At 32.8% G+C, this 26,444-nt stretch overlaps 1 protein-coding gene across 1 annotated transcript in view; it reads left to right on the forward strand.

Moving 5' to 3' along the window:
- LOC145247138 (dnaJ homolog subfamily B member 13-like) overlaps window positions 1-26,444 on the forward strand; it is a 36,219-nt gene that overhangs the window by 9,070 nt on the left and 705 nt on the right. The window contains exon 2 of the mRNA XM_080108782.1: window positions 2,281-2,452. Coding sequence (XP_079964908.1) covers window positions 2,281-2,452 — 172 coding nt within the window. The remainder of the gene's footprint in view (window positions 1-2,280; window positions 2,453-26,444) is intronic.

Genomic DNA, 26,444 nt, shown 5'->3' on the forward strand with positions numbered 1-26,444 from the left:
AGAATTAATTCTAGAAATACATCGTAGACTTAGGGGATGGACCACGTGAAGGTTTTCCTAATCCGAAGATGAAAGTATTTATATGGAACGAACTGGATTCAGGTTATTTATCCGTGCCGTTACCCCTTTAGCCAACCACACCTCTGTTCAGACTCAAAGTTCAAGACTCCCAGGTTTTGCCTTCTCGCCAAGAAAGGGGTTATTACTAATTGCCTAAGACGTCCCTATCAGAAATTATCGGAGGGGCCGCTCATACATTTTAAGAAAGGAAACCAATTCACCAAGTTAAGGTGCTTTTAAAACTACGCTTACCCTGTGTCTAACATCCTGCAGACTAATTAAATAAACATACGTTGACAATGATTTATTATTTTGTTTTTTTGTTGTCATTGAAGTTTAAAGAATAAATATCGAAATTACACAAATTTGCAATTAGATTAAGAAAAAGAATTATCGAAAAATCAAGTCATAACTTTTATATCTGTAGAAGAGTAGACATGGAACACGTACATCAAATTCCTTACCAAGGTCGCTGGAAAAAATGGTAGGATCCTTGTACCGCCCTAATAGATATTTCACTGATGATATAATTCTCTACCTATATAAAAGCCAGATACATCCAAGGATGGAGTACTGTTGCCACATCTGGACATATCATGCCTTGACAGAGTTCAAAATAGACCTAGTGGGGAATGACCTTTTTCTCTTTCCTGTAACATTTTTCTCGCAGAAGAGACGTTGCGAATCTGTCTCTGCTTTATCGTTATTTTCATGGCTAGTGCTCATCCGAGCTCGAATCTATGATCCCTCCGCGCCAAACTTTCAGGAAAAATACTCGTCTAGCTGAAACCACTATCAATAATTTCCCCCACTGTTTATCTGTGTCTATATCTAAACGTAGATTCCATGAACAATGTTTCTTTCTTAGAACTACACGCCTCTGGAACTCGCTTCCGTTTGCCTGCTTTCCAGCTGACTACAATTTGGAAGTCTTCATGTCCAACGTAAACAAATTCTTGATGAACCGTCCCCTTAAGTAATCCAATTTACCAAATTTCCACTACTAACGATTACTATGATATTATCCCATTGACCTTTACACTCATTAACCCTTATACTCGAGTGGCTTTCGGGCCTTGATAAGTGGTGACTCCTATGTAAAAAAAGACGTTTTAAATCATTGTTTCATTAACATATTTCTTTTAAGAAAAAAATAACCATGCATTATTTTAAAAGAAAATCCTTTTTTTTTTCTATGTTTTTTATTACATTTTCACCCAAAACAAGACACAGTGCAACTTTGGTTTAAGGGGATACTATCTTGAATAATTTTCAGGGATACTATGTAGGGAGTGGAGCAACAAGATGTCTGTTTACATAACGTTTGAACTTCTGCATGTCAGTACAGTCAGGGAAGCAGGAACCTGGAAGGGATTCTAAAGTCTGGCAGTCATAGAGGAGAAACTATCAGAGTAGGAAGCTTTCTGGCATCTGAGGATCTCTACTCTGAAGGGGTGGGATTTTGCTGCTTGTCGGTTTTGTCGGGGTTATTTACGCCGAGGAAATACAAGGGCTTGTAGTTTGTGGGGGCATCCAACATTAAAATACTTGTAAAAAAGGCAGAGATATGCAACATTTTATCGATTGGACAGAGATGGAGGCCTAGCTGATAGTTCGGGACCATATTAGGTTGTTGACATTTTCGAACCTTGTTTAAGAGTAAGAGACTAGTAGAAAATGCAACTGCCGAAATGTGACAACAATACTCCATAAATGAGCGAATGGTAGCCTTTTAAATGTACAGCATACTCTCAGGCGTAAGTAATTTTCTAGCACGGTAGAAAGAGCCCACCTTCTTTGCAGCAACCTTGGCAATGCCCTCAATATATCTTTTCCAACTTATGTACTCCGTGAATATTTAGCCGTGGAGTTTGAACGATGTACTGTCAGGTAATGTATCATTAGCCACTCTATTTTAATCTAAACTTCCGAAAATTAAAGTTCTCTTTGTAAAAGCATTTTTTTTTCTTTTGCGTTTTTATTGTACGATTGCATGTGGACTTCCTGGCGTAAGAATAAACCAGTGTTTTCATTATCGGATCTTCCCATCTTACACTACAACGTATACCTGATATCGTACAATAAAAAGCAAACAGAAAACAACATCTGGATTTAGTAAAGGGAAATTTTACTTTTCAAAAGTCCCATTAAAATAACATTTATTTAAAAACGTATTTTATATTGAAATGTTTTATACTCATTAAATTTCTTTTTTAACAGCTGATGTTATATTCACAGTAAAGGATCAGCTGCACGAATCATTTCGACGCGAGGGTTACGACCTGATCTATACATGTAGAATCTCATTGGAGAAGGCATTGCTTGGATGCAACGTCGACATAGAAACTTTGGACAACAGGATTCTTCATGTTCCAATTACAGACGTCATCAGGTTTGTATAGGAAATATAATAATCTGAATGAATTTACATCTTTAAAAAACGTGCATATTATCTCTTTCTCTCTCTCTTTCTCTCTCTCTCTTTCTCTCTCTCTCTCTCTATCTCTATATATATATATATATATATATATATATATATATAAGAGAAAGAAAATTAAAACTGTAAGTATAAGTTTACAATCAAATTTATTGTTCGACTGAATACTAAAAAAAAAAAACAATTTATAAAGTCCTTATTCAGCAGAGTTAAAAAAATGCTATTCTTGCTTGTTTTTGGTAGTATTCAGTCGAACAATAGATTTGATTGTAAACTTCAACTTACAGTTTTAATTTTCTTTCCATTATAATAAGCTCTACTCTCTATTGCATATTGAGCTTTTTTTAATTCGGTTGGGATAAAATTATCTATTTATAAATCCTAGTATTTATATTAGATTGAAGTTTACGATTGGGTATATCAGGTAAACACTACATCCTTTGGATGTCATTACTTATATATATATATATATATATATATATATATATATATATATATATATTTGTAGTCATCGACATACAGTCCTGTTTCGTTGTATCACAACTCATCAGTGCCGCTAGACTAGTATCTCTCCCAAGCCAAGGATTGAACCTAGAACCGTCGTGTTGACAGTCTATATATATATATATATATATATATATATATATATATATATATATATATATATATATATGTGTGTGTGTGTGTGTGTGTGTGTGCATGAACTAAAATTAGCCCGTTAAAAACGAGGAAAAATTTATAGACCGTTGATTTAGAATGAGTGTTTTATGGTTGAATATGGTTCAAATTTTTCTAATTTTTGCATTATATGTTTATCCAAATTAATCCCTAGCTGTGCATCAAACAGATACCATAATACTTTGTTCGTTCTATTCTTACTATACAAAGGTCTATACAAATTTTCAGCCAGATCAAGTCAGTAGTTTCTGAGAAAAGTTAAAAGAACAAACTAAAAAAAATATAATATAATTTATTATATTTCTCTTAGTCTGTCCATTCCACTTTTTCACACACCACACACACATACACACACACACACACATGTATGTATACCTTTATTTATATTCAAATTAACACTATTTAAATGTTGCTACACAATCGTGAGAATATTTCGGTCAGTTAGTTATAAATAACAATATGTCCTCGTCATGAAAACGAAAACAATGTTTTTTTTCTTTTTAAAAGGCAAGCTTCAAATAAAGATAGAAAAAAAAACAACAAATATTGAAGTTTATAAGTCACGTGATTACTCCAGAACTAAGCACAAGAAATACGGGAACATATATTTGAGAAAAGAAGAGAAAAAGAAAGAAAAAAAAAACAAGAGGATATAGGCCAGCAAAAACATACACGCCGAAACTGGCTTTCTGTCAATACTGGGAAGAAACAAAAAAAAAAAAATTCAATTATTAAACTCAAATATACATAAATCCAAAAAACAAAGATAAACCAGGATATCTATATATGTTAAAGTGATTGATAAAATTAGGCGAGTCATAATACAGGATAAAAAATTTAAATGAAAAAAGTGAAATTGAAATTTTGCATAATAATGTACTTGTCAGTCACACACATGTAAAAGCAACTTAGAATACTCCACTCGAATAGTAACACACCATCAACATAAAAATACATTAAACATAAAAGAAAAATATAGACAAAACCAAAATCAAAATATTCACATATAAAACTAAATACATATGATTGGTGTTATTGTTTTACAGTCTTTTGATGTGTCTGGGTATGACGTTTGGAGTTTTTCTTCGACAGTTATGGAAAATATAACTCTATATTCTAGCTGTATATGTCTCGAGGACCTAGTCCGTAAACTATTCGAATTTTTACAGAGATTGTTACTGGAATCAAGCTTCCTCTCTAATATATATATATATATATATATATATATATATATATATATATATATATATATATATATATATATATATTAGAAGACGTAATCTCCCCAATAACGGATGATTACAGAAACATGTACGCACATATGTAGCCATAAATGTCTGTATAACTAAATTTAATGCATATATATATATATATATATATATATATATATATATATATATATATATATATATATATATATACTAGCACGACCCGTTAACCGGCGTTGCCCGGTGTAAGCATGTTCCACACCACCGCATAAAAACTTAAAAGTACGGCTGTTGTTGTTGTTGCACAACCCCCAAACTCCTCATATTAAGAACGGCTTTCGGAATAGACACCTCCAACTTAATGTTAAAAACAGCTTTCGGAATGGACACATCCAACCTTTCTATGTTAAGAACTGCTTTCGGAATGGAGACCCCCAACCTTCCTATGTTTAGAACAGGTTTCGAAATAGACACCCCATGTGTTGAGTGGAGGTGGTGCTGTCACAAAAGTTACCTGAAATGTAACTTTGATAATCGCTGTTAGGATTTCCACGCACAAATTAACGGACAACAAAATTTTGTTGCAATGTCGTTTAACTCTTGTGTACTAATCTGACGAGCAGGATATGGTTTAGGCATGGTTCAAGATATGGTTCATGCTATGGTATTTTTGTTGGCAAGACTGGAGTTTAGGTGGCAAAATACTCTGAGAACCTTTATTACTTACAAGGAACTGAATTCCTGTAGTCACCTGTACGTAACCATGTATACATGTAAACGGCATTTCCGAAATTGACAGTTTTAAATACGCAGAAAAATTATAAACCGAACGTTTTTTTTAAATAATAAAGAATTATTATTTATGTTAAACAATGTATACAGAATGTTGTTTATATCATAAACTATATAAATAGAAAACTTTAATGTTTACAACAGAAACATAATCTTTTATAATTATAAAAGAAATATTGTTCGCAGACAATTTTGAATATATAAATACTTCAAAGAATATAAAATTGGAGAAAATTATTATGCTTTGTGACCTATTTTTGTGAAAACATAAAAACAAAACATTACATATTAGTTATAAATGTTTACAGTACGTAAACACTTTTTTTCAATAAAAATACCTAAAATTGGGTGATATATGACACAAACAAATTATTTTGGTGGATGATCTATTTGTGTTCAAAGATAAAAAACAAACATGAAATGATATTTATTACCCGCGCGAACCATAAATAAAAACAATTAAGCAACCCCTTAAGAATTTAAATAGCAGCGAGGTTCCGTACGAGCGCAAGCAAAAAAAAAAAAAAAAAAAAAAAATTAGCCGCGATAGGCAGGATTGAACCTGTAACACTAAGAGGAAAAGGAGGCGCAAAAACAAGAGGACACTTTAATCGTCTGGTCTAGTGTATCCAATGTAAAATAAAACCAACATTGTATTTTTATTGTTCAATGTTTTTGGATTAATATTATAAAACAAAACACAAATAATCATTGTAAAACTTCATCCTGCATTCTTTTTTTTCGAGAACAACATCTACTGTAAAATTAAACCAATATTTTATTTTTATCCATTAATCTGTTTAAGCTTGAATTATAAAATGAAACACATGGACGGAATCGTTTTTTATAAAGAAATAATTCTCTTCAGGTTTATGTATCTGTTAGAAAAGGAAGAAAAAATCAAACGTTTTAGATAGTTTAAAGACTTCCAAATCACAGAAAAGCCGGGTCTCAACTTTAATAATCGCGTAATCGATTGTTTAAAATTTTTCATTCAGCAAATAAAAAAAGAATGTTATTTTTTTAAAAAAAGTAATCACTTTAATGTAAACGGAAGTTTATCTACTGTGTAAAACTAAACCAATATTATATTTTTATTGCTCAATGTTTTTAAATGAGAATTATCAAAACAAAACACATTTAATCATTCATCCTGCATTTTTACTTTTCGAAAACTATATGGACTGTAAAATTAAACCAGTATTTTATTTTTTATTAATCAAGAAAATGTTAGTCAATCGTAATTGAAAAAAAGTAACTCGCTCAATGTAAACAGAAGTTTATCTGCTGTAAAATTGAACCAACATTGTATTTTTTTATTATTCAATGTTTTTTAAATTGTAATTATAAAACAACACCCATTTAATCATTGTAAAATTTCATCCTGCAGTCTTTTATTTTCGCGAACAATATCTAATGTAAACTCAAACCAACATTTTATTTTAATTAACTAATGTGTTTTAATTTAAATTATAAAGTAAAACACAAGCGTAATCTTTTTTTTTAGTATTTTTATGTACTGTTTAACGAAAGAGAATTTTAGTGAGATTTATGTAGCTTTTAGAAAAGATGTAAGAAATCAAACGGTTTAGACAGTTTAACGGTTTATAAATCACACAACAACCAGGTCTAGACTTGAATAATCGCGTAATCGGTTGTTTAAAATTTTCTAATCAACGTATCCAGAAAGAAATAAGGAAAAAAGAGAAAAAACAATTGGTTTGTCTAAGGTTGTAAAGAGAGCGGCTATGATTGATAAAGTGTAGTGTGTTCGTTTATTTAAGAAGATGTAATCCCAAATAAGCGATTTTACAACTCGCAGCCAATAAGAATCATAGGAACCTAATGAGGGGGGAATTATTTTTTGTAACTAGAAAAGGAAAATTAAGGGGTTGTATATTAGTTTATGAGCCAGTTATGAAGGTGGACAGAGCGGTGTATGTATAATGTGTATACTAGTTCCCGGTGTTAACTGGTGGTGGTATGAGGACTTGAGATTTAGAGGAAAAAGTAGCAACTACTTCCTCCTTAGATATAGGCGATCGTGATGATTGTTCTCCTAGGATGTTATAGAATATTTTAATATAACCAATAAATGTGTATAAAACGGCGTTACATAAGATGGTGGATAATAATTTAGACATGATAAATTTGTATGTGGCATCTGTTATGGTAATTTGTTCCAAAAGGGGAATTTCTGCAACCAAAATATAAATATCTATCTATCTATCTATCTATCTATCTATCTATCTATCTATCTATCTATCTATATATGTGTGTGTGCGTGTGTGTGTGTGTGCGTGTGTGTGTACATGCCCCTATATATTTATTGAATAAATTAAATGTTTATTAATCGGTTATGATTAATTGTTTTACGTTCTCAGAGATTGTTACTAAGATACGATCCTGCAATTACGTTTTCTATATCAGGTCGTGTGTAAATATCTCTGCAGACATTTACTGTTGGGTCCTGAACGTACGCCATTCAGGATTTTAAGCCGTTTTATGTAAAAAGAAAATCCGTTTACGTTTTGCTCGTATACTTTTTTTATTCTATTATTATATTTTGTTAAATGTTATATTGTATTTTTGGTACTAGGGCACTTATTGATCCGCGCTAAAATATTAATGTTATTACTTAGAAAGCCATTCTTAACATGAGGAAAGGAGGATAGTTTGCACCTATTCTGTACTTTAACCTTACAATTTAATAAAAACAGATATCATAAAACTTTAATTAAACTCGAAAATACTATTTAAAAAATAGCGCAGAACATTAAGTGCACTAGCACCATAGTTTTATTAAGTCAAATACTACTTTTGATTTGCTATTATTTTACTTTATTATTTTAGTTTAGTTTATTAATTGTTTATGAATGGTATATATACACAAGTATATCTAAACCCGATAGTGTTTTAATATATGGTTAAGTGGCAGCTTTAGTTATGTAGACCTGTGTTAAAGCTTCATCGCTCACTCATTTTTCGACCAAATTTCAAACAATTATTTCAGTCTATAGATCACCTTCTCAGTTATATTGTGACAAAAATTTCAAGTTTCGTTCAATAAAACAAAACGTATGATGAATTTACTGGTGTTCAAAATCGTAAAACCACGTAAGAAGGTGAGCAACGTTATTTTATAATTAATTTCTATAGCAACCACGTCGCTTCAGCGACTACTATTGCTTCCAATTCACCGCACACGCGAAAAGAGAAGTAACAAGTGAAACAGAGAGAATGAATGAATGAAAGGGAGATAATTAGGGTGATTTTATTGAAAGCAATCGAGTGCCGTACATTGTTATTATATATGTGTATGTTATGTATAAACATAGCATACACATATATAATAACAAAAAGACTGGACTTAAACATTGAACAAGTGAATTTACTGGAAGGCTGGAAAAAAATCATAGATTACAAAAGAAAAATGCGAGCACGAAACGTAATATTGTTAAGCTTAAACATGGAAAAGTAAAGGACTAGTTGTTAAAACTGGAAAAGAAAAGGAAAATATATTCTAGTAAAATATATAATAAATTTATAACTTAAAATATTGCAGCATTAAGAGTTTTTTTTTAAATTCAAATTATAAAATCATAAAATCAATTTTAATGCTGCAATTTTTTAAGTTATAAATTTATTATATTTTTTACTAGAATATCTTGCCCTTTTCTTTTCCAGTTTTAACAACTAGTTCTTCTCTTTTCCATGTTTAAGCTTAACCATATTACTTTTCAGGCTTGTCTTTTTCTAATAAAATATGATGACTAAAAATAAGGGAAACGATACAACCTTTCATGTAGGTATGTGCCCTCGTCTCTCCATTTGTTTCAAAGTGCATCTCTCCGAGATACAAGGTGGCACAGTGACGCGACGCAGGTGAAATAATTGTTTTATGTGTGGCTCGTTAGTTCATGTATTTCGTCATTAAAATTTGCTGCTAAAGGATCAAATAAAAAAAATGGAATTTCAGCATGCATAAGTCGGCTGGTCCTTATTCGCATGCGCAAATATAGATTTAAGCTTTAAATCGGTTTATTTTTAAATATTTCTTATTCATCTGATAATAGCTCAAACGATAACAACTAAGATTGGAAGGCTTTATATTGTGGTTTTAATTCTAGTTGACGGCACCTAAGTTATATTTTATTTTACATTTGAAATCACTATTATATATTAGGTAAAATATAATATATGATAACCGATAGAGAATAGACTCTATTATAATATTAGGTTGGTGCAAAAATAATGTCGTTTTTGATGTATCTATATTTGATTAAAAAAACTTTATTTTTGCAACGACATAATAAATATGAAATATGCATGTATTAAACTATGATATTAAAGCGTATTAAACGACCGGGCAACCCGCTAGTATATATATATATATATATATATATATAATCTTTTATATACATATGTGTGTGTGTGTGTGTGTGCATGCGAAACTGTGCCTACCAAATTGGTCTGTCAATTTTTTATGTACAGACATGAAACTTGATATACACGATCTTCGGACTTGTGGAACAAATTCGATTTGATTTTCATCCGGTAAAAATAACGGCTAAAGGATCAAAATCGACGCATTAGAATTTGGAAGGCGTAAGTCGACTTAAAATGCTCATCTACGCATGTGCAAATATTTATAAAATGTTCATATCCAATTGTGCTTTCGGTATTTTAATTTATGCAGATTTCCTATTTATTATTACAATGTTAATTCTCCATTTTTGTATATTAAATATTTTAGGTCACTAGTATATATTGGTATAACATAAAAATCAATAGGATAATATTAGCTCTATAATAATGAATACGAAATCGTTCTAAATTAAAATACCATTTTTAAGCGTACTTTACGATGCCAAGACGCTTGTTAATCTAACAATAAAAAAGGTAAACACTGTAAAAGCTGCCGTTATACGTCTTAATTTGTATTAGTAGGTGTTTATTCGTTATACCATTGCATTATGTATATATATATATATATATATATATATATATATTTACTATAATATGTATTAAATGATAATAATTATTAAATAATATATATATAATTATTTACTATAATATTTATTAAATTATAATAATTTTATATATATATATATATATATATATATATATATATATATATATATATATATATATATGCCCTGTCGTGAAATACGTTAAAATATGATATTTTGATTAATGCAGATTTCGTATTTATTATTATACTAGCGAGGGGTACCCGGCGTTGCCCGGGTGTTTTTCGGGGTATGTGAAAAAAAAACAGGTGCCCGTGAAAAAAAAAAAAAACGAATCCTTCACGACGCGCAGTTGGAAAATAGTAAAGTGTTAAAAAAACAGGTGGCCGTTTTTGATTGACGTCACGGCGATAGGTATTCAGCAGTTACGATTTTGTGCGGGACAGTTTTGAATGAGGTGAATAAATCGGTTTGTTTGCATTTAAAAACCCGCTTCCTGTTTATTAGGAAGAGCGAAATGAAAGCTACAGTCTGATATGACGAAGTCGACATTGAACAAACATTACTTAGCTCTCTTGAGACAACTGGCTTTCGGCCTATGATTAGAGTCGAGTTTCGCTTTTTTTTATACCGAAAACCGAATGTAACGCGTGCCGATGCGGGAAATGTCGAATAATTAACGTTTGAAAGTAAATAAAATTAAATAGACAGGCGAGCTCCGTGGATAACTCTGAGATATTACAATTTATAGATGATATAAAAAGTTTTAAGAAGTTGTGAACCGAGCAAGCGCTTCTTTCAAAGAAGCCTTTTGTGGACATCGAGGAAAAGCGTACATACATACACACATACATTTTCGCTTTTATATATATAAAAAGACTACGCTCGGTGCCTGTGGTAGTAAGCAGACAGGCTCGAAACTGTACCGAGGAGTAGGAAAAGTACGCGAAAAAAAAATGACGTCTTTGTCGTTGCGTCCATCGCAAAACTGAAGATGGTGAATGTTTAAATTAAGGCTAGTCAATCGAAACGAAGGGATGACTTCCTTGTAGAAAGTACTCAGTAATGTTTTTGGCCAATTTTTCGATATTTGTCGTCCGAAGTGTTGAAATTCAAAACGATACCGATCTAGTGAAAATCTGTCGCCTTTGTCGAAAGTTTAGGCATACATACATACATACATACATACATACATACATACATACATACATACATACATATATTTAAACAGACAGGTGAGATTAACATTATGGATTATATTTGACCCAATATCTATTAATGATTTAAAAAGTTAAACAAAAAAAAAAAAAAAAGAAAACGACTCGTGCGCCACCATCGAGAATCGAAACCAAAGCGTTTAGCTTACACTTTACTTTTTCTTTTGACGTTAATGCCTGAGCTATGAGGACATGTTTGCTGCAGGGCTAAAAATTAAAACATGGAGTCATGGCTATTACGTTACGCATGCATATTCGTAATGCCGTCGTTCGATCTTCACCTGGCAAATTCTATTTTTTTACTTTTCACACTTTTGCATCGGTTTTGCCGGCTAAAACCCAAAAATAGGTTCGAATACCCAATATATTGAGTTTCATGTTTGTAGATTAAAACCTGATAAAGGAGTTTGGTAGGCAAAGTTTTTGAAACTTTTTAGAAGTTTTTAGAAAGAGGTTTGTGATTACTATTACCTTTTTACGCCAATATTACGCAAGTATAAATCATGTAGAAGATCTGCATGAATATAATTACATGTAATAGTTAAGTAAAGATGATGATCCCATAAGAAAACAGAAAAAGCTAATCGGGAATTAATTAAAATGAATGTCTTAAAGAAAATGCAAAGTACCTACACCTTTTGCAGATGAATGCAATTCCACAACCGATATATAACAAAGTTGTATTTTCTTTTTAAATAAAAAAAAGGTTTTTAATATGCATATCAATGCATGAATATATATATATATATATATATATATATATATTCACACACACGCACACGCACACACACACACATATATATATATACTCATTCACACACAAACACACACACATATATATATGTGTATATATATATATATACATATATATATATATATATATATATATATATATATGTGCGTGTGAAATAGCTTAAAGCAGAGATTTGTTTTCCTCATAAAACACGCTTATTTTTTACGATGAGAAGAAACAAAAAACATATTTGCCTAAAAACTTGTTACGTTTTTATGTATTCTTAGAGCTCTTACAAAAATGGCATATTTTACAGAGGTGTAAAAATCGCTCATCTAACATATGTTGGCAGCAGAACAAACTTGGAAGTCAATTTTAAATAAGATAATCAACAGAAGCAAGCAGTACATTACAGAGTGGGTCTTATGATAGCAAAAACCCGCCGGGACATTTTACACCGATGAAAAAAGATTAAAGAAATAATTGGTGTTTTCTCCTCCCTCCTTCCTCTTTTAGTTTCTTAATCTGTTTTTCCTTCCTTTCCCCTTTCTTACTACCCCCCTCCTCTTGATATTGTCATTTTATTCCTCATTCTTTTCCATTCAGTGCTATCCCCCCCTTCTCCATTACTTCCTTCTTCACAACTTATATATATATATATATATATATATATATATATATATATATATATATATATATATATATATACGAGGGGCGTGTAATAAGTAATGCCCCTGACCCACTTCCCGTAGCAGTAGAGCAACGAGACTTGGCACAGTTATTAGTCTTTCTCTACATAGGAACCATCCAGAGTTATACATTTCTCCCATCGTTTGATGCAGCTCTGGAGACCGTTTTTGTAGAACACCCCAAGTTGGTCCTCCATCCACGACGTGATTTCAGAAATCAAGGCTGCATCATCTGGGAAACTCTTTCCTTTCAAAAACAACTTCATGGCTGGGAACAGGTGAAAGTCAGAGGGTGCAAGGTCAGGAGAGTAGGGAAGATGGGGGAGATTTCATAACAACATGCCCGTGTTTTTGATCTGGCGACATGCAAGTTGTGGATCGGAGCGTTGTCCTGCAGGAAGAGAGTACAATTGCTGATCTTGCCCTGCCTCTTGATTTTGATAGCTTTCCGTTGATTTCATCAAAAGTGAAGCATAATAGGCTCCTGTAATTGTGGTACCCTTTGCCAGGAAATCTGTCATCACTAATGCCTCCTGGTCCCAGAAGACTGTGAGCATGACCTTGCCAGAGGAGGGCTGCACCCTTGCTTTCTTTGGCGGTGGTGAGTCCAAGTGCTTCCACTGCATTGACTGAGCTTTGGTCTCTGGATCATAGTGATGGACTCAGGTTTTATCCTGTGTAATCAGTCTTTTAAAAAACTTTGACTCATCTTCTTGGCACATCTCCAAATTCATCCTCGAGAACTTGACACGTTCTCGCTTCTGGAATCGTGTGAGCAACCTAGGAATCCATCTGGCAGACACCTTATGCATATGCAAATGGTCATAATTGATAGTTTACACAGACCCTGTACTAATCTTGACATCTTGGGCTATTTGGCGAATAGTAATGCGCCCATCTTCCAAAATGGCAGCCTCAACTTGACGGACAGATGCCTCATCAATGGCAGAAGGGGGGGGGGCGACCAGGTCTGGGAGCTGTTTCCACAGACTTCCGGCCATGTTTGAATTCACGATGTAAGCGTTTTACAAGGTCATATGATGGGGCATTATCACCATAAGTTTCTGTCATTTCATCAAAAGTCTCCTGTAGTGTGCGTCCTTTCAAATGCAAAAACCGGATCACTGTTCGACATTCAACAGGCTTCATTTCACATCTGACTCAGAACAAACCCCTGTAAAACAGAAACCACAATTAGTTCAGAGCTGTAATTTTCCACATAATCCGTAGAGATATAAACCATTGCACATGCAAAATTTCAGCTAGATCAGACAACTGGAAGTGGGTCAAGGGCATTACTTATTGCACGCCTCTCGGATATATATATATATATATATACATATATATATATGCATGTATGTATGCATGTATGTATGCATGTATTTGTATAAATATATCCTCATTATTTTTTCTTTCCGTTATTGCTTTCTTTATTTCTTCCTTCGCCCCTTTTATTCGCTCTTCCCCTCCTTCCAATATCTCTCTATCGTTATTCGTCATTTTCTTCCCCCTCCCCACATCCTCTGTACCTTATTTTCTCCCTTTTCTTCCTTCTACCGTCTTTGTTTCAACTCATCCTTCAACTCTTTCCCAATTCCTTCATTTCTTTCTTCCTCATTTTTCATCTCTTTTTTCCCCCTTCTTTACTTGATTAAATCTCTTTTTTCTTTTACTTAATCTTCTCATTCCCTCTCTGCCCCTATTTATTCATCTCTTACTTTTGTCATCATCGTTTTCGTTCATTTTCCTACTTTTTAACTTCTTTCTCTCCATCCTTACTACCTCCTCCCTTTATTCTTTGCCCCCTTCCTTCAACCCTTCCTCTTCATCTTTACTGTATTTCATCTTCCTAAAACACACACAAAGAGAGATGGATATATATATATATATATATATATATATATATATATATTTATATATATATATATTAATAAAGAGAAAGAGAGACGGAGATAAGAGAAAGAGGCGGAGGAAATATGTCTTTTCTTGTATAAACTTTGTTAATGATGTTACATTAACACACCCCTAATTCAATTAGTGGATCATCGTTTATATATATATATATATATATATATATATATATATATATATATATATATATATATATATATATATATATATATATATATATATATATATATATAGCAGTAGTAAGGCCACAGAGGCGCCAACAGATGCAGCAAAATTATAGATGGCCTGCTAGGACACTACATATACAAACGTAGGCAAATTTGGGGATATTTTATTAGTTTGAAAATATAGGTCCTTTTTTTTTTTACCAATTCTAATAAATTTTTAAGCATAAAACAATATTGCAATCTTCAAAGAGCCTGAGAATTTCCATGTACTTTTTTTCTAAAGAATCAAATATATGAGCATTTCAATATTCAATTTGGCTACGAGTGTCTATCTATTTATCTATCTATCTATCTATCTATCTATCTATCTATATATATATATATATATATATATATATATATTTGGCAATTTTATTAATTCGAAATCTCGATGCCTAAATGATCAGAATTAAACAAATGAAGGTTCTTATCTAAAATATTTATTAAATTCATTTATCTTCTAAATACTTAACAACACCTCCAAAATCTTGTTTAAATTCTTATGTCACAACTCTATTCTCTTCTATTTATGAACGTTTCGTATCATCTGTTTACATTTACGATTATATATATATATATATATATATATATATATATATATATATATATATATATATATCTTGTTGGAATTTCTTAACCCATTTTATATATATATATATACATATATATATATATATATATATATATATATATATGTATATATTACTTAATTATGCTTTTTCTTAAAAAGATTTGTAATCTAAAATCAATAAAAAATATAAGTTAATATTAATTTTCATTCTATAGCAATTATTTCAGTAATTTAAATTTAAAATTTAACTTTTTAATTTTTATCGTTATACAAGCATTCTATTTTAAATTTCCTTTGTTTTTCTTGTCACGTTGTTGGGGAGATAACCCTTATAATTAAATATTAATCAATTTGCCAATGTTGCAATATTTTGGCGTGCTAATGGGGTATATATTTAATTGCCGCCCACATCGGTAATATTTGGCACAAGGCCTGGAAAGTGGGATACCCGCAGGCTCCCCTAAAGGAGGGGCACTCCTGCAATTTTTAAAATTGCCTGAGTAAACCCGTCGGCATTCCCCGGTCGGGGCGCCTCAGGCAGCAAGCAATAAACTTGCCCCACCGGAAAGCCCAGTGGCATGGCCTGGGAGGGTGGACCTCCTAGGTATTACCCAGGCGGTGTACCTCAGTCCAACAGGTGCTGGGCCGATTCCCCCTCACCTGTTGGGCTGAGTGTCAAGTGACGAATCCTTGACTTGTACTACCCTGTCTCCCTGCAGCCGAGGCCACTAGGAGACACATCCCTTCATCCCAAGAGATTAATGGGGTATATATTTATTTGCTGCCCACCTCAGCAAAATGTGGCACAAGGCCGGAAAGTGGGATACCCGCAGGCTCCCCTAAAGGAGGGGCACTCCTGCAATTTTAAAAATTGCCTGAGTAACCCCGTCGGCATTCCCCGGTCGGGGCGCCTCAGGCAGCAAGCAATAAACTTGCCCCACCGGAAAGCCCGGTGGCAAGGCCTGGGAGGGTGGACCTCCTAGGTATTACCCAGGCGGTGTACCTCAGTCCAACAGGTGCTGGGCCGGTTCCCGGCTCCTCACCTGTTGGGCTGAGTGTCAAGTGACGAATCCTTGACTGGTACTACCCTGTCTCCATGCAGCCGAAGCCGCTAGGAGACATCCCATCAAAAGATGGGGTATATATTTATTTGCTGCCCACCTCAGCAAAATGTGGCACAAGGCCGGAAAGTGGGATACCCGCAGGCTCCCCTAAAGGAGGGGCACTCCTGCAATTTTAAAAATTGCCTGAGTAACCCCGTCGGCATTCCCCGGTCGGGGCGCCTCAGGCAGCAAGCAATAAACTTGCCCCACCGGAAAGCCCGGTGGCAAGGCCTGGGAGGGTGGACCTCCTAGGTATTACCCAGGCGGTGTACCTCAGTCCAACAGGTGCTGGGCCGGTTCCCGGCTCCTCACCTGTTGGGCTGAGTGTCAAGTGACGAATCCTTGACTGGTACTACCCTGTCTCCATGCAGCCGAAGCCGCTAGGAGACATCCCATCAAAAGATGGGGTATGATCCCACACAGTCGGACGATTCTATTTATAAACGATGCTGCTAAGAACTGACGAATCAAATTAATTCACGTTCTGCTACCAACCAATCAGAAACCAGAATTGCTTCATAAATATTAAACCTTTTCTCGAGCAATTTCACATGTTCTTTTCCCGGGTTTCGACACGGTAAGAATATTTTGTTCTGTGGAACTGTCTACTACAAACAAGTCACCTCCCAGGACTTGTGTGTAACAGCGAACCATCTGAAACTGTTCTAAAAGTCAAAATGGCTTACACGTTCTTTAAAGTTTAATTCATTTATATTTAAATATTTTGACTTAAGTATTTATTCATCATTCTCATTTAATTTTAAGCTTATAATTCGAACTTTTAATTCACAATGCTAATCTCTGTTAAGTTTATATTTTCTTCAAAATTTAACATTCTTATTACAATTATTTTGCTCCATCTTAGTTTTCTAGCCATTGTAATTCTTTTAATTTTGGATTTTTTCCTTTCTTGTACTATTGTACGTCCGTGGTGTAACTTTATAATCCCGAACGATTGTTCAAACCAAAGCTACTTATGTTTCACCCATTTTATTTTCTCTATGTAAAGTTGAAGATCTACTTATTTATTTCTTGCACTATATGGAATTTTAATATTACATTTGCGAATTATCCTTAAACATTTACATTTCACCCATAATATATTCTGTAGATTTTTGTTTATAAATTTATTTCAGTCACGTTTTAGGCGTAATAGCAGGAATGTATTCCTATGATGACAGCTTTGTATAGCATCTAATTTTTTGTTTAAGATTTCTTCTTATAAAATTCACTATACAGTATGCTTCAAGCAAACATAGGTTATATCTTTTTGATTTACTTGGTTTATACTGTCTACCCTTATTTTCTGTTGATCATTTTAATTCAAACTCTTTTTATATTTTTCCACAGTTCCCTAACCCAATCATCTAATGCAGTTGTGTTCCATCCTTTTATTTCTAATAATTATTTTTATTCTATCCTCATTTCTATCATTATTCATATCTCTATTTGGTTCCATCTCAAGTCCAATATTAAAGGATGCACCGTGGTTTCTAAATCTGCCTTTAAAAAAACATTCCGCCCCCCCTCAGGTATTCGTCATTGAAATTACACCAGTCCCCATAGGTATATCTTTTTAATATCATTCACCTAAGCTTCACATTTGTATACAATTTCAGAAATTAAGAAGTTTCCCTCCTCCAGTGGACATTCGTTAGGTATTCTACAGTTACAAACTTCATGCAAATTTTCCGCATATTCAGTTCCTCGCAATTGATTGTGCGTACAGTTCCTACATTGGCATCAAACTGTGCACTTATTGTCTCCATAGACACACGACGGTCCTTATTCATGAAATTCTTTATTTGGCTAAGCAACTCTAATGTTCTTACTTCCTTACTCCCCCACACCTCTCATCATCCCTTACAGACTCCCTGTCTTTCTTGAGTCTCTTATGCCATTCAAAAAATGATGCTTGATTCATGCCATATGGTCCAAAAGCAGTATGAAGCATTCCATACGTTCCCCTGGCATTTTTCCAAGTTTAAATCAGAATTTTATTGCATATCGTTCTTTTAAACTGCCCTCACGTCCGAATCGCATTTTTGAAATTCACCAGCTGTGACAATCAGGATTTAGTAGGGTGTATTCTGATCCCTGCTTTAGCTGTTTATTTGAATCATATTATTACTGAATCATAAAAATTGATCAGTTATCTCATGTGCAGTAATAACACACTGAGTAATAAAGAATCTGCGATAATTTTAATGCCTGAACTAAAAGTCTAGAAACTTATAAAAGGCTCCTCGAAGATCTATCTATCTATCTATCTATCTATCTATCTATCTATCTATCTATCTATCTATCCACACATTTATTGTTGTACATACTCATTTAGATATATCAAATTATGATAGTTATTTAAGTTCAATGTCTTTCTCTCTCTCTCACACACACACACACACACACACACACACACACACACACACACACACACACACACACACACACACACACACAATCACTCAGTGTTGCCGGCGGGGAAAAAGTGTTTGCATTGTGGTGCTGCCAGATTGCTGGTGACCTAGGTCCAATTTGTTAGATAAACGCAGCCTCCATCATGCAAGTAGTTTTCGCTATTTCCGAAGCCTTTTCCCTTTCTTTCCGCGCGGTTGTTATTTATATAAACAGGCAAACAATTCGCTCTCAATTCCAAACGCCCAGGGACACTTAGCAGGAGGAGGCTTTTAATATATCGCAAAAAAAAAAAAAAATTCTGCATCCTAATGTGAGCAGCTCGTTTCAGTTTTTCTTACTCATAGAAGACACTCGTTAATGTCTATCAAACGTGTTTCAACACTGCAATGATGCTGATGCTGAAGATGATAATGGAGTGTTTTTTAATATACAATAATATACACATGTTAATGGAAGCTATGATTTACCTATGAATCTGGACTGTGTAACGAGATGCATACAGAAAAAAATGAGAGTGTGATGGTATATCTACGCTGTCAGGTAAAATATGTTAGCTTAGTAGATCTAGAAGAATTGAGATAACAGTTATCAGGGTAAAGTCAAAGGAAACACGAAAGGAGGCAACGAAGATTATCTGGAAATAAAGAGAGAAAAATTCAAACTTGGTCAGATATTTTATTTTGAAGTTAATTTCTTTAAGTCGTTCAACCCATACTAGCAGGTCAAACGGTTATCAAACCGATGATGACGGCGGCGACGACGACGACGACGACGACGACGACGATGATGATGATGATGATGATGATAAAATGTTTCTTCTCATACACATATTAGAGAAAGCAGGGATTTCCTTATAAACCTGTACATTATAAAAGTGTGAATGAAAAACAAGGAGACTGTGATGTAGGACCACGCCGGAAGAATGGATGCGAGTTCATACGTTAGAAAAATTGAGATAGCAGAGTCAGTTCTCCAGGTACTTCCAGGGGAATCACGAGAGGAAGTAATAAAGATAATCGTGAGAGAAAGAGGAATAAATGCAGACCTGGTCAGAAATAACTTAGCTTGGAATCAATTTTTAAAGCCTTCCAACCATGCCAGCAGATCAAACGTAGGTAAACAGATGATGATGATGATGATGATGATGATGATGATGACTGTGATGATGGAGCTTATGATGACTGTCATGATGGTGATGATGCTGATGGTGATAGTTATGAAGCTGATGATGGTGATGATGGTGATGCTGACGCTGATAATAAGGCTGATGATGATGGTTATTAAGCTGATGATTATAATAATGTGATGATGTTGGTCATGCTGATGAGGATAATGATGGTGATAATGATAATGGTGATGAGGATTGTGAGGTGATAGTGATGGTGATAATGCTGTTGCTGATGGTGATGATGATGATCATAATGGGGATGGTAATGATAGTGATGGTGATGGTAGTGATAGTGATGGTGATGGTGATGATTGTCTTCACAAGCTGTTGAAGAAAGTAATTAATTTTGTCTGAATGGACTTTTTATTCTTTAATTTGCCCTTCCCTTTACAACGTCTACAAATGACGCACTCTTCTAAGAAGGCGATTTCGGGTTCTGCGCGTTCGATTAAGAAAAAAAAAAAAGGAAAAAAAAAAGAAAAAAAGAAGCGCAGTTTCCTTTGAATGTCATTTGAGCGCAAAGTGAAAGCGATCTATTTCCGGTGCAAGTCCACCATTTATAGGATGAAAGAAGCACCTCTATGACTTTTTTTTACAAACCAAGCACGGCTTCGTTGCCGGCATTCATTCGAAAACTGTCTTTATTTCTGAGGACTGCAGTTTATTTACGGAATGCTCGTGTTTTGACGCCCTTTTCAAAAATGATTAGGAAGATCTCCAAAAACGACAAAACAAAACAAAAAAACAGCGGATAAGACTATTATTTACTAAGACGTAGAAATCGAACAACTTAGCGATTCATCTGCCTTCTAGTTTGTTTATTCTAGCTAGACTGGTTGTACTTAGTCAGGGTAATTGGTGACAAATAGGTAAAGTGACGTTGGAAGGCACAATTGAGCTGTCAGGTTTGTTCGCGTTTGTGTCGGAACTGAAATGCATTTAAGGAGGTAGCAGATTTTTGAAGTATAGTGATACGAAAGACGAAGGGAAAATCTTGTTATTTATTAAAGGAAAAATAACTGAGTTCATTTAAAGTTTAATAAAATAGGATCTTAAGTCAGCCATCATTTATATATAACTTTTTTACAATTACTTCCTACAGAAATATACACATATATAAAATACTAGCATGGGTACCTTGCGTTCCCCGGGTCGACATGAAGTTCCGTTTGGAACACACCTGCTATACTAAAGATATTAATCATTTTCACCGTGGGCAACGTCGATACTCCCAAAACAATTTCAAAATAAAAGAACGGGTAAAAACATATAAATGTAATCGCTCAAAAACGAAGTACGTGATACTCTCTCAGATAATGCGGCAGACGAAGAGAAACTATTCTCCAGATATTGACAACTTTTTGTTGCCCATCCGTTGAATTACAACAACTTTTGTTTCAATAAAAATAGCAGCGAGTGCCACAGCGACCGACAATAAATAAATAAATAAATAAATAAATAAAATAGCCGCGTAGTCAAGCTCGAAACTGAAACGCGAAAGAAGGGAAAAGGTAATTTGCAAAATGTATTTACCCGCTGTACCACGACAACTGAACACTTCAATAGCGGGAGGAAAAAATTATAAACATTAACGCGTACGTGACTTTAAAGCCAAGTTAAAAAAAATGGAATTCCTTTCACTGGCTAAAAACACACAAATGAAATTCTTTCAGTTTATTCGTAAGTGCTTTTTTTTTATTAATATTTAAAAAAAAAAAGTAAAACATTTTTCTGTCCACACGGAATTATTTTTTAAGCTAGAAACTTACTAAATTATTTGGTGAAGAATTTTTGTGGTTTAATGTTTCGAAGTTTACAGGAGAAATAACTCTACGTTTCTAAAAAAGTCGATGTCGGAAATAATAATTCCAAATATTATAATTAAATATATTATCAATATAATTATCATTTAAACTTTTACAAATCTTAGATAGAACACTTAAAACATTTATCTCGCTAGAAACATTAACTAATATACAGCTATTTAGTAAAATCGATTTTCCTTACTGTAATATGCAAAGGAGGTGACCCCTTAATGGTATATTTTGCAAGAATCATAATATATATGAAATAATAAAGAAATGGATCTTTTGTATATATTAATCAAATTGTTAACAAACAACAAACAAACAAACAAACAGACAGGAATACGAATTTATATATATAGACTAGCAGGCTGCCCCACGTTGTCCGGTCATAAAATACGCTTATCCATATATCTATAAAAGTGAGAATGTATGTGTAAGGACAATTCTCAACCTATATACTCAACGAATATTTAATCTACAAACTTGGAATTTTGTATATAAGGTAGTTAGATATGTGGAAAACTTGATAATCGGTTTTCATCTAGAAAAAAGGGCTGATAGGGAGTCCAAATTTAAAAAGATTACGTGGGGATCGTCAGATTTTAATCTGTTTCACGAATGCGTATGCGTTGATCGTTAAGATGACAAATTACTTATGTTAACAATGAGTAAGTTATAATACACTTTTTAAAGCCGTGTCAAGCTGGCCTAATGGTTACCATATTTGATTCACTTTCTTTAGGTTTTGACTTCGATCCTAGCTCGAGTATTTTTTCTTTTTACTTACCACAAGTGACTTGTTTAGAAAAAATAAAAACAAACATAAAACTCGTATGCAAATGTCATAGCTACTGTATTAAATAAAATATAATATTTATGCGTATTTTACAAGCTTCGTAATATATGATATTTTTTATTTATGAAGCTTTCATATATATTGCTATAGAGCCAATTTCATATTTATTGTTATATTATATAATCGATTATTGGTTATTACTAGCTTGGGTGCTCGGCGTTGCCCGGGTGTTTGGAGGTATGTGTCGAGCAGAAAATAAAAAGTGGTAGTAGGCAGGCAAGCAGGCTCGAACCCGTACCGCCAAGGAGAAAAAGAACGTGAAAAAGAAACAAAAACAAAAACGTTACAGTTTTGCCGTTGGGTCCATCGCCAAACCGGAAGTTGCGAAGGTTTAAATTAAGGCTAGTCAATTGAGAAGAGGGATAACTTTAGAAAATATCGGCGAACAACGCGACTCCTACCTGTAGAAAAGTACCGAGTTAAGGGTAAAAGAATTTATGTTTTTAGCTAATTCTTCGATATTTGTCGTCCGAAGGGTCGAGCTTTAAAACGATACCGATCTCGTAAAGATCCGTCGCTTCATCCGAAAGTTGTAGGTAGACATACATACATAAATACATACATTAAAACAGACAAGTGAGATTTATATTATAGATTACATTGTAAAACTTCCTGTATATATATATATATATATATATATATATATATATATATATATATATATATATATGTATATATATATATATATATATATATATATATATAGGAATTTTTAAACATTGAAAACAAACTATATAAAAATAATTAAAAAACATATTTCTTAGTCCTTCACTGGAAATTTATTTTGTAAGTAATTTAATCCCTGCAATCACTGAATCAATATCCTCTCCCGAATTTACAATAATCCTAAGTTTCAAGGGATTATCAGTTGTTTACCATGAAACACAGCTTTGGGGATTTAAAAACCAAATGGCATATTTTAAACCATGGCTTGCTTGTATTGTTAATCAAACGTCAATCCCTCAAAAATGTTCCGGATATTGGATCTAAGTTTTTAGGTCTAGATTGATAAGGCTAATCTATTCTTTTTTTTCTTTCTTACCAGTGTTTTCCATCCTTGTCTCCAAAAAAGAAACGAGTTATTATGTCCAAATCTACTTCATTTATATGGTCCGGATGAATCCATTATACATACTTATCACCCTTTCTTTGTTGTTGGCGATGATGAATTCACGATTTCTTGACTTGCACATTTTGTCTTCGAAGGAAAAAACACACATCATAAATAAGATGAAGTCGAAAACAGTTAAACAGTTAATTGCAACCATGTAATCATATTTTGAAGCTGTTTAAAAATAGTAAGATAAGACGATAAATATATGAGATTAAAGTGCCGCTTCCGGCATGTTTTTCCTATTAATATTTAATGCTTAGATTCTTTTTATATATCGCCTTTTCTAAGTTAGCGACAATAAGTAATATAATTATGTATTTTTTACTTAAACAAACGGTCGGTGTTCATAGTCCGACTCATTATTTCTAAAGTTAATTCAAAGCAAACTTGCTCTTTTTTTATTTTCCACGGCGAGCGCAAGTTAATTTGCCAAAAATTTGTAAAACTATTTACCGAGAAATAAATGAGTGACGCAAAATATATGCAAAAGATGAGGAGTTACGTGGCTTAAAAAAGAGGTTTAACATAACTAACAGGATTTATTTTCCGGAAGTGACGTGGAATAGTGAGATATGGCATGAAAGACTAAACTCTCTTTAGTCCTGTCTGTACATCGAGCATGCGTTTCGCAGTACTTCTTCAATTACTACGGGGATGTATTAATCCAAGTATCATCTTCGATTCATCGATTGATTGTCTGTTCTAGTTGGGTATATATATATATATATATATATATATATATATATATATATATATATATATATATATATATATATATAACAGCATGCCAAAAGAGAGACTTACTTTTGAATTGAATTGAAACAGATTTTTTAATGGACATAAAAAAGAAATATATACCTTGCACTCTACTAAATTCCTAGTTTTATTTTGGTGTCTTTAACTGTCCCCCCCTACCTTTGCTGATGAGGAGACTTTGTTTTTAAAGGACAAAATTTTTGTCAAATTATTGTCAGTATTTATTGTCAATTTAAATAAAATGAACATCGTTTCTGAAGCGAGCGTACAATCGAGTTGATTTTGTTTGTTTTCCTTTTGAAACTGATTTTAATTTAAAAATTATAAATTGTTTTACACAATATCAAAATAGCTCTAGGACATCTATACCCATTGAACTTATTATATATCTACAGTACAATGAGCACTATTTTCTATTAATAGCATTAATGCATTTACTAGCATATTAAAATAAACTCTGCTCTAGACTTCAGGTCTGATTCCCTCTAAAAAATTATATATATATATATATATATATATATATATATATATATATATATATATATTGTTGAATTTTTATTTATTTTTTATTAGCGATTCCGTACTAATTTCTCGCTCCCCAAGCATTTCCATTATAAGAAAAGAGTTATTTGCCCTTTGTTTACATTTTTTCGCCCACATTTTGATGACGTATTACTTTTTTATTTTATTTGAATATTATTTTATTACTTATTAATTAATAATTACTACGTGCATAAAAGTAAGTAATTTATATAATAGATGACTTACTTTCATGCACGTAGTAATTATTAATCAATAATTATTAAAATAATATATATATACATTTATATATTTCTGTAGAAATATATTTTCTTGTTATATATCAATCCTTATAGAAGAAGCTCAATGTAATTACAGAGCAATATAGAGAATAAATGACGAAAAGTTATATTCCAAAATTCATGATGTTGACTATCTTATAATTTGTTCTTTTAATTCAGTTGACTTATACAATTCTTGACAGTATCTATTTCGTAGCGTAAAATCAACCACTTAATTATTATATCAATCAGTGAATCTATGAGTCCCTTAATTCATCAAAATATTCTATGAGGATTGATATATAATAAGAAAATATCTCTACAGATATATATATATATATATATGCATATATATATATATATATGTATATATGTATATATACGCGCATTACTGTGTACACATAGGTATATTTATATGTATAAAAAAAGGAGAACGGCCACCTAAAACCACTAACCTAGTTCTAAAACAGATCCTTTGTTTGATAAAATGCATGCCCATTGGCTGATAGGAAGGGGCGCGGTGAAGACTAGAAAGCTGATTGGCCAACTAGAAATCCTCAACATATATAAAAACAAGAAGCAACGACAGAATTCGCGCATAAGCCTGACGAATCCTATAGTTGGATGAAACGCAGAATATTCAGTGTAGCTTAATCGCCATATATATTTTATAAATTACTATATATACGTATATATATATATATATATATATATATATATATATATATATATATATATATATATATATATATATATATGTGGCTGCTTTATTTTCTCAAAATGACATAATTACTTGAAAAGGCTTATATTGGATATCGATTTGAAAAGAATAGCAATAAAATATTACCGAATTCACAGTTAATTCTGTCAGTTAATTTTAGAATATAAGGCATTTCGTTCGTACTTTTATTTTATTTTTTATTTTGATATTTTAATTTAACCTAAT

This window comes from Euprymna scolopes, chromosome 25 (assembly GCF_053919585.1).
Source record: "Euprymna scolopes isolate OS-2025 chromosome 25, ASM5391958v1, whole genome shotgun sequence".
NCBI classification, from domain to species: domain Eukaryota; kingdom Metazoa; phylum Mollusca; class Cephalopoda; order Sepiida; family Sepiolidae; genus Euprymna; species Euprymna scolopes.